The 14601-nt window shown below is 43.0% G+C and overlaps 1 protein-coding gene across 2 annotated transcripts in view; it reads right to left on the bottom strand.

The window, feature by feature from the left end:
• Positions 1 to 14601, bottom strand: part of gan (gigaxonin) — a 134819-nt gene extending 120218 nt beyond the window's left edge. Inside the window, exon 1 of one of the 2 annotated variants that reach the window (XM_063067129.1) lies at positions 14291 to 14601. In XM_063067129.1, coding sequence (XP_062923199.1) covers positions 14291 to 14472 — 182 coding nt within the window. In that variant the 5' untranslated portion in view covers positions 14473 to 14601. The remainder of the gene's footprint in view (positions 1 to 14290) is intronic. The other variant, XM_063067130.1, reaches the window with a different exon arrangement.

Here is a 14601-nt window from a genome sequence, read left to right as displayed (position 1 = left end):
AACAAGTACCCACAAGTCTGTTAAGTTGCTGTGGTGTCGCAACAACCTCACACACAACATCAGTATCACACTGTGGGTTTCGGTGAGGGTCGCGTGCCCTTATGAAGGTGTGGATTTTAAAAATCAGACAGTCGGCCGCAATAGAATCAATCAACATCTAACAACCGGGGTGGGGGGGGGGAAAGAGAAGAGTAGAGAAAGCGAAGTATTTTAGAATTACTTAATGCAGACCTGCCCTGTCACAATCAGCAAGTCCAAGGAAATGAATGTGAACTTCAGAAAACGAAAGGCAGGAGAACATACACCAATCTTTATTGAGGGGTCAGCAGTAGAAACAGCAAGCAGCTTTGATTTCCTGGGTGCAACATCTGAGGAGATCTATTCCGGGCCCACACATCGATACAATTAAGAAGGCAGTTTGAGGAGATTTTGACATGTTAAAGACTCTTGAAATTTTTTATAGATGCACAGCAGAGAGCCATCTGACTGGCTGCATCGTGACCTGGTATGGAAGCTCCAATGCAAAAGATCGTAAGATGCTGCAGACTCAGCCATCTCCATCATGAGCACAACCCTACAAGGACATCTTGGACATCGTCAAGAAGGCAGGGCCTCAAGGCAGCTGCATCCATCACACAAGAACCTCAGCACCTGGACATGGCCTCTTCTTACTACTATCAAGGAGATGGTAGAAGAATCTGAAAACCTACACTTGAGGATTTAGGAGCAGTTGCTCTCCATCCAACATCAGATTTCTGAGTGGTTCATGAACACCACCTCATTATTCCTCTTTGTCTCTTATACTATTTATATTTGTAATTTATAGTTTTATTTCTTGGTACTACACTGCTGTTGCAAAATAACAAATTTCATGTCATATGTCAGTGATAATAATTCTGAACTTGCTCTTGCAAAGGATCAACCGCTGCAAAGCACTAAAAGGTGCAAATAAAAATAATACACCATTCATTCATCCCAGTTTAAGCTTTCTGGGTTTACAGTTCTCAAGCAGCGCATACTGTTTATATTAGACAGTACTGTATCTTCAACACTTCCAAACCTCGTCCTATTCACCATCCAGAGTTAGTCTAAAGGTTCCCCTCAGCCATATCACCTCTCATCTTTCTCTTGCTTTACCTATTTGCTCTCCTCACTATATCGTCTTCTCTCACTCCATAATTCCAATCAGTGACTGAAATTTTCTCACTGTGTTGGGCTCACAACTTTTTCACCAAGAGAACCACTCAGGGATTATGGGGAGTTAGAGGTCAGGGGCAGTAAATGAGGAGACTAACAGGAGTTTTGAGTCTAGGTCAGGATGCTCCACAGTTGAACATCAGCAATCTTGGGGGTCCAACTTGAGGAGACTAGCGATCTCCAAGTCAGCAAGGGCCCAGTCCTGGCTCAAAACTTTGTAATCGATGGCGATTCCTGGGTATGAGCTTTTGAACCTCCCACACCCCAGGTCACCGGATCAAAGGTCTGTGTTAGTCTGGAGATCAAGGCCCACAGGGCAAATGAGGTCCATGCAAGTCCCAAAGTCGACATCTGAAGGACAAATAATGTCCATGCAAATCTGGATGTTGAGGGCCAAAGGTCATACCCATGATCAGCAAGTCTTGCGGCCGATACCCATCACTGACTAAGTCCAGAGGGCAAAGCCAAACTTCGAAGTGCAGAACACAGCAAATCTGGAGTCTGAAGGTTGAAGATCAAAGGTAGAGGCCCAAAGGTACCACAAGGGCCAGGTCACCAAGATCAGAGGCCTGTAATGTCAAACCAATGAGCTGTCAGTCCCACAGCAAAGTCCAAAGTTGGCAGCTGATATCTGTGAGTCTGACAGTCCAGTGACAAGTTCTGTGGATCAGAGGTAGCCTGTCCTGGGTTTGAAGACTTGTCTGTGTGCATGAGGGGGTAGGTGGAGGGAGCTGGGAAAGTAGCTAATTTGCTGTTGCTTGTGTTCTTCTGCTGAACATTGTGGGCATGTGTGGCAACACTTGCAGGCTGCCCCCAACACCTCTTTGGGTGTGTTAGTTGTCAACACAAATAACACAATTCACTGTATGTTTTAATGTTCAGGTCATAAATAAATCTAATTCTAAATCAACAAGTTAATTCAGTTCAGTGCATCAGTGGCATTCAAAAGTTTGGGCACCCCTGGTCAAAATTTCTGTTACTGTGAATAGCTACGTGCAGTGGTCCCCAACCACCGGGCCGCGAGGAAACGATATGATTTGGCGATACGAGTCAGCTGCACCTTTCCTCATTCCCTGTGAAGCGGGGTTTTCTGCAATGAATGCAACGAAAACTAAATCATGGAATAGACCGGACATAAGGAAACACCTTTGAATATCACTGTCTCCCATCACCCCTCGATAGGACGGTCTTGTTGCAGGAAAACAAGCCCAGGGCGCCCACCCACCGATTCAGCGATATTGGTGCGTTGCAATGATTTTATATGTTCATACGAGGAAAATATGCGCTATGTGTTTAATATTAAATTCGTTAGATAAACTCTTTTTGAAACGAAATTGACTGTATTAGCCACTTATAAGTGACTTATAGTTGACTAATCACCTATATTCTGGTCCTGATTAACACCCCCCCCACCCCCACTAGGGTTGCCAACTGTCCCGTATTAGCCGGGACATCCCGTATATTGGGCTAAACTGGTTTGTCCCATATGGGACCACCCTTGTCCCGTATTTCACCCACTAAGGTAGAGCGTTCCTATGAAACCTTTCGTGCCGAAATGGCATAAAGCGAAGAGGCAATTACCACTAATTTATATGGGAAAAATTTTTGAGTGTTCCCAGACCCAAAAAATAACCTACCAAATCATACCAAATAACACATAAAACCTAAAATAACACTAACATATAGTAAAAGCAGGAATGATATGAAAAATACACAGCCTATATAAAGTAGAAATAACGTACGTACAATGTAGCTTCACTGAACAGAATCGCCAAAACAGATTTGTAGAAAAAAAAATCAGCACGTACACGCATGCGTACGGTATGTATTACGCACGTCACGCATGTGCACACGGGTGCCCATGCAAGGCTTCATGGTCATGGTAGTCTTTCTCGGGGTAAACACAGTGAGAAAGTTGGCAACCCTACCCGCCTGCACCCCACCCCCCCCCCCCCCGCCGGTCCGCAAGAATATTGTCAATATTAAACCGGTCCGCAGTGCAAAAAATGTTGGGGACCCCTGGCTAAGTGAATAAAAGATGACCTGATTTCCAAAAGGCATAAAGTTAAAGATGAAACATTTCTTTAATATTTTAAGCAAGGTTACTTTTTTATTTCCACCTTTTACAGTTTCAAAATAACAAAAAAGAAAAAGGACCCGAAGCAAGAGTTTGGGCACCCTGCATGGTCAGTACTTAGTAACACCCCCTTTGGCAAGTTTCACAGCTTGTAAACCCTTTCTGTAGCCAGCTAAGTGTCTTTCAACTCTTGTTTGGGAGATTTTCACCCATTCTTCCTTGCAAAAGTCTTCTAGTTCTGTGAGGTTCTTGGGCTGTCTTGCAAGCACTGCTCTTTTGAGGTCTATCCACAGATTTTCGATGATGTTCAGGTCTGGGGACTGTGAGGGACATGGCAAAACCTTCAGCTTGTGCCTCTTGAGGTAGTCCATTGTGGATTTTGAGGTGTGTTTAGGATCACTATCCTGTTGTAGAAGCCATCCTCTTTTCATTTTCAGCTTTTTTTTTTACAGACGGCGTGATGTTTGCTTCCAGAATTTGCTGATATTTAATTAAATTCATTCTTCCCTCTACCAGTGAAATGTTCCCCGTGCCAATGGCCGCAACACAAGCCCAAAGCATGATCGATCCACCTCCATGCTTAACAGTTGGAGAGGTGTTCTTTTCATGAAATTCTGCACCCTTTTTTCTCCAAACATACCTTTGCTCATTGCGGCCAAAAAGTTCTATTTTAACTTTATCAGTCCACAGGACTTGTTTCCAAAATGCATCAGGCTTCTTTAAATGTTCCTTTGCAAATTTCTGACGCTGAATTTTGTGGTGAGGACGCAGGAAAGGTTTTCTTCTGATGACTCTTCCATGAAGGTCATATTTGTGCAGGTGTCGCTGCACAGTAGAACAGTGCACCACCACTCCAGAGTCTGCTAAATCTTCCCGAAGGTCTTTTGCAGTCAAACGGGGGTTTCGATTTGCCTTTCTAGCAATCCTACGAGCAGTTCTCTCGGAAAGTTTTCTTTGTCTTCCAGACCTCAACTTGATCTCCACCGACCCTGTTAACTGCCATTTCTTAATTACATTACGAACTGAAGAAACGGCTACCTGAAAACGCTTTGCTATCTTCTTATAGTCTTCTCCTGCTTTGTGGGCATCATTTATTTTAATTTTCAGAGTGCTAGGTAGCTGCCTAGAGGAGCCCATGGCTGCTGATTGTTTGGACAAGGTTTGAGGAGTCATCACCATCATCATCAGGTGCCATGCCCAGTTTGAGCTTTGACTGCCATGGCCCACACACTCCTGTTTTGGGTCAAGTGGATTAATTCATTGGTATTCGTTTCCAATTCTCTGGCTGCTGTCTCCATCATTTGTCTTTCTCTTGCTTTCTTCCCTTCAATCTTTCCCATAATTACCATGCATTCTAACTCCTCTTTCCTAATCACATGTCCAATGAAGTTACGTTTCCTTTTCATGATCTCATACATTATTTCTCTTTTTGTGTTTGCTCTGTTCATGACATCCTCGTTAGATATTCGTTTTGTCCATGATATATCCAAATAATCCGGACCTGCCTCTCGGTTTTTTTTGCACTACCTTACTTTCCATTTTTCTATTTTCTATTTATGATTTATAATTTAAATTTTTAATATTTACTATCGATTTGTAATCCAGGGAGCGGGAAGCGCAGAATCAAATATTGCTGTGATGATTGTACGTTTTAGTATCAATTGTTTGGCGACAATAAAGTATAAAGTATATCTATAAAGTATATTCTTTGAATCCTCCTCAAAAACCACATCTCTGCTGCTTCAATTCGTTTCCTCATGTTACTAGATATTGTCGAACATTCTGAGCCATATAACATAACTGGATAAACGTAACATTTCAGTACTCTGAGGTGGGTTGTCATGCCTAGTTTAGTATTGGTCAGTATACTCTTCATTCTCGTAAAGGTGTCTTTTGCCATCTCAATTCTTCTTTTGATGTCCAAGTCGTACCTGCCATCTGATGTCACCCAGCTTCCTAAGTAGCAAAAGTTCTTGACTTGTTTTATGTCTTCCCCATTTATTCTCAGCCTACAGATAGGATTCTCCTTCTTTTTGGATATCATCACACAGTCCGTCTTTTTGCAATTGATAGATAGACCCATTTTTGCACTTTCTTCGACAATTATATCAATTTAGTTTTGTAGTTTTTCCTCCGTACTTGCAATTAACACAGCGTCATCTGCATATCTGAAATTATTAATGTTTTCACCACCAACTTTGGTTTCCAAGATGTCTCTTTTTTTTGTAATATTGTTTCACTGTACACATTAAATAAATCAGGTGAGAAAATACACCCTTGTCTAATGCCTCTCTTGTTTTTCGTAAACTGACTCACTTCTCCATCTATTCTTACAGGGGTAGTTTGTTCCCAGTACAGATTTCTGATCAGGTGGAGGTCTTTCGAATCTAGATCTAGAGTTTTCTGTAGTATTTCAAATAACTTATTGTGCTTCACTTTATCAAATGCTTTTGTGTAGTCGATAAAACAAACAAATCTTTTTGCACTTGAATAGCTTGTTCTGATAGTATCCTTAACATCAATATTGCGTTTCTTGTACCTTTGTTGTTCACAAAACCACATTGTTCTTTGCCTATTTCAGCTTGTATCTTACTTTTAGATTTTGTCATCAAAATTCTTAGAAGTATCTTAGTGATATGACTCATTAAACTTATGGTCCTATGTAATTCACATTCTATTGCTCCAGCTTTCTCAGGAAGAGTGACAAATACTGATGTTTTTTCATCTCTGCTGGTACTATTCCAGTCTCATAAATGTCATTGATTAAATCAGTAAGTTTTTGTAATGCTCAGTTATATTGGCTCGTATATGTCTAGGGGAAATCCCACCCAGCACCTGCCTCAACATTTCCCACGGAGTCGGCTGCCGCCCGAATCAATCCCAAACATCAATCATCAGCCAGCACACCCAGTAGTACGTTTTATCAAATACACTTTATAGATATTACTAAGTCTATGACATTAATATAAATTCAATACAAAAAAGAAAGTAATGAAAAAAAGGCGCCAAGACTCGAAGTCCAAGTTCTTCGCGGGCAACCGTTGGAGCTCAATCGATTCCTGACGACCACCCGAATCCTGTCGACTCACAATTCGGGACCACCCGAAGTGATCAACCGGAGCCTTTCCGCACGTCCGCCGTCCTCCCCGTCTCTCCTCCTATTCCCCGCCAAAACCCCGTTCCCAGTCATATGAGACAGCATTATCATCCGAAAACAAAATGATACATGACCACCCATTGGCTAATAGCACCCTGATATCTGTATTTACCCAAGCAAATGTCTAGTTAGAGACTTTCTCAGCATTTAACATAACAAAGAAGCATTCTCCAGTATAACATAAAGAAGCCATTTTAAATTTAACATACAAAAAAAAGAAAGACCCCGTACATTTTTCAATTCCATAAACTTCAATAATTTGTTCTATTACTATTTCATCAGGACCTGCTGCCTTTCCTTCCTTCATCTTATTTATTGCATTACGAACTTCAGATTTTAAAATACTTGGACCTTCAATGTTTATCTTAATTTCTGGTTTTTCCACCTCGATCATCTTCAAACAATTCCTGAATATACTCAGTCCATCTGTTCATAATCTCATCTTTTTCCATAATAATGGTACCGTCCTTTGGTTTCAAACATCCACCTGAAGAACAAAGGAGCTTTTCACCAGTGATATTCTTGATTTGTTGATATAACCTTTTTGGATGAGTAATAGGGATTCTTTCTATTTGCTCACATTCCTGGTTTAACCATTCTTCTTTGGCTTTTTGACATAAGCTTTTAACTTTTTTTTAACTAAGGACTTATATTCTATAGGATTTGCTTTCTTCCGTTTCCTTTCTTCCATTGGATTTTTGATTTCATCTGTCATCCATTGAGGAGTCAGGATATTTATAAAGCCTTGAAATTTTCATCACCTGGCCTTTCCTAATGATGACTGAACAGCCATAGCCCTAACAAGCTAATTAAGGTCTAAGACCTTGGTAAAAGTTATCTGAGAGCTCAAATCTCTTGGGGTGCCCAAACTTTTACATAGTGCTCCTTTCCTTTTTTTCACTCTAAAATTGTACAAAACAAAAATAATACACTAATGTTGCTTAAAATGTTGAAAAGAATGTTTCATCTTTAACATTATGACTTTTGGAGATCAGTTCATCTTCTGCTCACTTAACTATTCACAGTAACAGAAATTATGACCAGGGGTGCCCAAACTTTTGCATGCCACAGTATAGTTCCAAGCAAGCATGTTATCTTGCATGATCCCAGCACACAATGGTTTGTACATCAGTCTCTTATGTTCAAGCAATTTCATATTTGTGTTTCATGCAAGTTAAATAAAACAAAAGTTACTTCATACAGATGCAATTTGGCAAAATAAAGTATATTTTACAATTGTTTGGGGCAATTCAGGAAACTTGAAGAGAAAAGAAACACTTCAAGCACAAAACTTTAGTTATCCACAGTTCAGTGTCACCAACAACATTGATCAAATTCTCTGTTAACTTTTACATTTTTTCTCTGATAAAGAATTTCAAGTCATGCAATTCAATTGCTTTTAAGAAATCCTGTAAATGATGTTCAGGGAAATTCTCCAAAATAACATTTTTACACTTCATGGACCAGCATTTCACATTAAAAAAATGAATACAGTTACTTTGGCCAAACTGCCAGCGAGGAAAAGAAACAATCATGGGAAGATCACACCTTATTATAAGTTTGTAATAAACCAAACAGCTTGTGAAGAGGGAGAGATAGCACAAGTTTCCATCCACCAGAAATTTCTGAACAATTGGCTCCACAACCGCCCTCAATAAATGCCACAAATTTAACATCTTGATGTGGATGAGTGTGTCTTTGAGAAGATACCAGACATACCCAAACCTAAAGCCGTAGATAAACCAAGAGACTCGTAGTATACTGAGGGTTAGATCTGTGACATTCAAGACCAATGATCCAGAACTATACAAGTCCTGGTATGTCCTACAGAGGTTATTTTAAGAACAAAAATAAAACAATTCCAATTGCGGTTAGAGACAGAATTGAATGTACATCCTCTCTGGCAGGGCCTGTAGGCCATTACCTCCTACAAAGTGAAACCAAATATCATGAAAGACTGTGAAGCTTCACTCCCAGATGAGCTCAATGCCTTCTTAGTAAATTTTGAAAGGGAGAATAAAACCACAGCTGCATGAATCTCTGCAGTATCTGGTGACCCTGTGATCTCTGTCTCAGAACCCAACGTCAGAACATAGCTCTTCTTTCAGTTAGTCCTGACAAAGGGTCTCGGCCCGAAACGTCGGCTGTACCTCTTCCTAGAGATGCTGCCTGGCCTATTGCATTCACCAGCAACTTTGATGTGTGTTGCTTGAATTTCCAGCATCTGCAGAATTCCTCGTGTTTATGTTTTTAAATAGAAACATAGAAAATAGGTGCAGGAGTAGGCCATTCGGCCCTTCGAGCCTGCACCGTCATTCAGTACGATCATGGCTGATCATCCAACTCAGAACCCTGAACCTGCCTTCTCTCCATGCCCCCTGATCCCTTTAGCACAGATTCCACAGATTCACCACTCTCTGTGTGAAGAAGTTTTTCCTCATCTCGGTCCTAAAAGGCTTCCCCTTTATCCTCAAACTGTGACCCCCTCGTTCTGGACTTCCCCAACATCAGGAACAATCTTCCAGCATCTAGCCTGTCCAATCCCTTTAGAATTTTATACGTTTCAATCAGATCCCCCTCAATCTTCTAAATTCCAACGAGTATAAGCCTAGTTCATCCAGTCTTTCATCATATGAAAGTCCTGCCATCCCAGGAATCAATCTGGTGAACCTTCTTTGTACTCCCTCTATGGCAAGAATGTCTTTCCTCAGATTAGGGGACCAAAACTGCACACAATACTCTAGGTGTGGTCTCACCAAGGCCTTGTACAACTGCAGTAGTACCTCCCTGCTCCTGTACTTGAGTCCTCTTGCTATGAATGCCAGCATATCATTCGCCTTTTTCACCGCCTGCTGTACCTGCATGCCCACTTTCAATGACTGGTGTACAATGACACCCAGCTCTCGTTGCACCTCCCCTTTTCCTAATCGTCCACCAATCAGATAATAATGTTTTCCTGTTCTTGCCACCAAAGTGGATAACCTCACATTTATCCACATTAAATTGCATCTGCCATGAATTTGCCCACTCACCTAACCTATCCAAGTCACCCTGCATCCTCTTAGCATGCTCCTCACAGCTAACACTGCCACCCAGCTTCGTGTCATCCGCAAACTTGGAGATGCTGCATTTAATTCCCTCATCTAAGTCATTAATATATATTGTAAACAACTGGGGTCCCAGCACTGAGCCTTGCAGTACCCCACTAGTCACTGCCTGCCATTCTGAAAAGGTCCCGTTTATTCCCACTCTTTGCTTCCTGTCTACAACCAATTCTCTATCCACATCAATACCTTACCCCCAATACCGTGTGCTTTAAGTTTGCACACTCATCTCCTGTGTGGGACCTTGTCAAAAGCCTTTTGAAAATCCAAATATACCACATCCACTGGTTCTCCCCGATCCACTCTACTAGTTACATCCTCAAAAAATTCTATGAGATTTGTCAGACATGATTTTCCTTTCACAAATCCATGCTGACTTTGTCCAATGATTTCACCGCTTTCCAAATGTGCTGTTATCACACCTTTGATAACTGACTCTAGCATTTTCCCCACCACCGATGTCAGGCTTACCGGTCTATAATTCCCCGGTTTCGCTCTCCCTCCTTTTTTAAAAAGCAGGGTTACATTCGCCACCCTCCAATCCTCAGGAACTAATCCAGAATCTAAAGAGTTTTGAAAAATTATCACTAATGCATCCACTATTTCTTGGGCTACTTCCTTAAGCACTCTGGGATGCAGACCATCTGGCCCTGGGGATTTATCTGCCTTCAATCCCTTCAATTTACCTAACACCACTTCCCTACTAACATGTATTTCCCTCATTTCCTCCATCTCACTAGACCCTCGGTCCCCTACTATTTCTGGAAGATTATTTATGTCCTCATTAGTGAAGACAGAACCAAAGTAGTTATTCAATTGGTCTGCCATGTCCTTGTTCCCCATGATCCCCATTGCATATCCACCCTCAACCCTTTAAGTATGATTTGCCATCTTTCAAGAGGGTAAACCATTACAATGCATAGGACCCTGTTAGTGTACCTGGTAGGGCTCTCAAAACTTGTGCCAACTAACTGGCAGGAATGTTCAAGGACATCTTCAATTTCTCACTGCTGCATTTGGAGGTTCTGACCTGCTTCAGAGTGGCAACAATCATCCCAGTGCCCAAGAAGAGCAGTGTGAGCTGCCTCGATGACTATCACTCAGTGGCACTCACAGCAATTGAGAGGTTGGTCTTGGCTAGGATCAACTCCTGCCTAAGCAAGCACCTGGACCTGCTGCAATTTGCCCATCATAATAGGTCTACAGTGAATGCAACCTCACTGGCTCTCCACATGGCTGTCCATCACCTGTGTCAGGCTGTTGTTTATTGATTAAAACTCAGCATTCAACACAATCAATTCTCAGTACAAATCAAAAAAGCTCCATACCTTGGCTCTGTATCTCCCTCTGCAACTGGATCCCAGACTTCCTCACTGGGAGACCATTGTCCATTCAGATTGGAAATAACATCTCCTTGCCATTGACAATCAACACCGGCGCACCTCAAGGATGCGTGCTTAACCCACTGCTCTACTCTCTCTACACATAAAACTGTGTGGCTAGGCACAGCTCAATCTATAAATTTGCCAACAACACAGCTACTGTTGGCAGGATTTCAGATGGATGACGAGGAGGCATACTGGAGTGAGACAGATCTGCTGGTTGAGTAGTATCACAACAATCATCTCACACTCAACCAAGGAACTGATTATGAACTTCAGGAAGGGTAAGTCAAGGGAACACACACAGCTCCTCACTGAGCAATCAGCAGTGAGTAGTTTCCTGTTCCTGCGTTTCAACATCTGTGAAGTTCTATCCTGGGCTCAACATATTGATGCAAAGAGGACACAACAGCAGCTATATTTCATTACGAGTTTGAGGAGAAATGGCATGACACTTACAAATTTCTATGTGGAGATAATTCTAAATGGTTGCAGCACCATCTGGTATGGAGGGGTCACTGCACAGGATCAGAAAAAGCTGCAGAAAGTTGTAAATTCAGCCAGCTCCATCGTGGGCACTAGCTTCCCCATCCCCAACATTAAGGACATCTTCAAAAGGCGGTAACTCAAAAAGGTGGCATCCATCATTATGGACTCCCATTACCCAGGACATGCCCTTTTCGCATTACTACCATCAAGGAGAAAGTACAGGAGCCTGAAGACACACATTCAATGTTTCAGGAACAGCTTCTACCCCTCAGCCATAAGACTTCTAAACAGACAATGAACCCATGAACACTACCTCACCATTTTTGCACTACTTATGGAATTTAATTATTTTATATATAAACTTCCTGTAATTTATAGTTTTTATTATGTATTACATTGTACTGCTGCCAGAAAACAACAAATTTCACAACATATGCCAGTGCGTTCAACACCATCCGCCCTGCTCTGCTGGGGGAGAAGCTGACAGCGATGCAGGTGGATGCTCTCCCGGTGTCATGGGTTCTTGATTACCTGACTGGCAGACAACAGTACGTGTGCTTGCAACAGTGTGTGTCCGACAGAGTGATCAGCAGCACTGGGGCTCCACAGGGGACTGTCTTGTCTCCCTTTCTCTTCACCATTTACATCTCGGACTTCAATTACTGCACAGAGTCTTGTCATCTTCAGAAGTTTTCTGATGACTCTGCCATAGTTGGATGCATCAGCAAGGGAGATAAGGCTGAGTACAGGGCTACAGTAGGAAACTTTGTCACATGGTGTGAGCAGAATTATCTGCAGCTTAATGTGAAAAAGACTAAGGAGCTGGTGGTAGACCTGAGGAGAGCTAAGGCACCAGTGATGCCTGCTTCCATCCAGGGGGTCAGTGTGGACATGGTGGAGGATTACAAATACCTGGGGATACGAATTGACAATAAACTGGACTGGTCAAAGAACACTGAGGCTGTCTACAAGAAGGGTCAGAGCTGTCTCTATTTCCTGAGGAGACTGAGTCCTTTAACATCTGCCGGACGATGCTGAGGATGTTCTACGAGTCTGTGGTGGCCAGTGCTATCATGTTTGCTGTTGTGTGCTGGGGCAGAAGGCTGAGGGTAGCAGACACCAACAGAATCAACAATCTCATTCATAAGGCCAGTGATTTTGTGGGGATGGAACTGGACTCTCTGACGGTGGTGTCTGAAAAGAGGATGCTGTCCAAGTTGCATGCCATCTTGGAAAATGCCTCCCATCCACTACATAAGGTACTGGTTGGGCACAGGAGTACATTCAGCCAGAGACTCATTCCACCGAGATGCAACACAGAGCGTCATAGGAAGTTATTCCTGCCTGTGGCCATCAAACTTTACAACTCCTCCCTTGGAGGGTCAGACACCCTAAGCCAGTAGGCTGGTGCTGGACTTATTTCCTGGCATAATTTACATATTACTATTTAACTATTTATGGTTTTATTACTATTTAATTATTTATGGTGCAACTGTAACGAAAACCAATTTCCCCCGGGATCAATAAAGTATGACTATGACTATGATACTAAACCTGGTTCTGACCTTCTCCATCGTGTATGAAGAAATCACTGGATCTGTGCTCCTTGTACATGTGGATTTCATATTGAAGTCTGTGAACTTGTGACAATATGAATTCTGTTAATTATGTGATTTGTGGTCTGATTCATCATTCAATCTCAGATTTAGAAATGAAAGAATGCAACTACAGTATTTGCTCTCACATGTGGTAAATTGATCCTGCTTCTTTTATCACATGAAATGCAGTTAGTAATAAAATAATGCTAATCAGAAATTCAAGGTTGTGTCCTACACAAGCAAAAAGAAACAACATACAGATGCATTTACAGGCATACACCCTATGGGAATATTTCATTCCCTAAAGTTTTGCCTCTTACACAACTATTGCACTTAGTTACATCTTTCAGATAAAATCTAAACATTGCTTGAAATTTTTGTAGTAACTTCTGTGAAAAGTTGAAAGGTATGTTCAAGCCATATACTGCAAAGGGTAGGGCACCACCATCACCACACCCTTGGGTTGGGAACACATTTCTCCTTGTCTGCTCAACTCTTCCACACAAGAATTCCTGTTGTAACTTGTTTTAGTTTTGCCCATTTCTTGCTCCATACCACCCAGCTACTGTTTAAATAAATACCTCAAAGCTAACTTTAAAGTTTAACTGAACAAATAAAACTGCAGAAGAGAACTGACAACTTTGAAATGGGGAGGGGTCTCTGAAAGTAGACGGTGGGTATTTTTGGAGGAGGAGCGAATTGGGAATCTTAGTAAGAGGGGTTAGGGGTTATCGGAGGGGATCAGAAATTCTGGAGGAAGAAAAGTGTGGTGGAGAATGGTGAATTGACGAGGTGTGGCGGATATACAGTACTGGAATGGGGAGCGGGATGGGCATAGGCATAGGGTTACTAAGGGTTGAGGAAGTTGTTAAGTTTGGACACGATGGTCAGACCTCGACCACTGTTGTGACCACTACCCAGCAGCCGTCAACCCGAACAATTGGTGTCCACGCTCACCCGAGCTCCTCCCTCAAATGCTGCGTGTCCAGTACGCTGGAAACACCGCTGCCCTGCCCTGCCCAGCCCAGCAGCACTCTGGCCCCGCTCCCTCTAACGCTGTCATGATCAGCCTGCACCAAGTGCTGCCTACTCTGGCCTAGCCCCAGCCCCACTCCCTCTTAAGCTGCCGTGACCGGTGTCCTGAAGCCGACCTCCGGACCACCGCAGCAACCCCTAGCCCAGCCGGATCCCGCTCCCTCTAACGAAGACGTGACCGGGACCCTGGAGGCTGCAGACCGGACCACCGGTGTCCGACCCCGGCCCCCCCCCCCCACACACACACCCACCTGACGTACGGGCTGGCGGCTGCCAGCAGGTTCTTCTGCACCGGAATCTGCTCCCCTTCCACCACCAGCACGGCGTCACAGAACAGCGGCTCCTCCCGGAACGAGCTGAGGCTCTTCAGCAGCTTGTTGGCGTGTTGTGGGTCCGCCACCACCGACACCGAGCCGTTCGGCTCCGCCGTCATCCTCTCACTGACTCGTCGTTCGTCTGACCGTCATCACCGAGCGACAGAGTACGGTGCCCAGCAGCAGTCAAACCGGCTCATTACCAATGGCGTTCCCCTCGACCGTTCTGATACTCTACCATAGACAGA

This window comes from Mobula hypostoma, chromosome 14 (assembly GCF_963921235.1).
Source record: "Mobula hypostoma chromosome 14, sMobHyp1.1, whole genome shotgun sequence".
Lineage (NCBI taxonomy): Eukaryota > Metazoa > Chordata > Chondrichthyes > Myliobatiformes > Myliobatidae > Mobula > Mobula hypostoma.
Note: the sequence above shows the minus strand (reverse complement) of the source record. Positions and strands in the feature narration are given on the sequence as shown.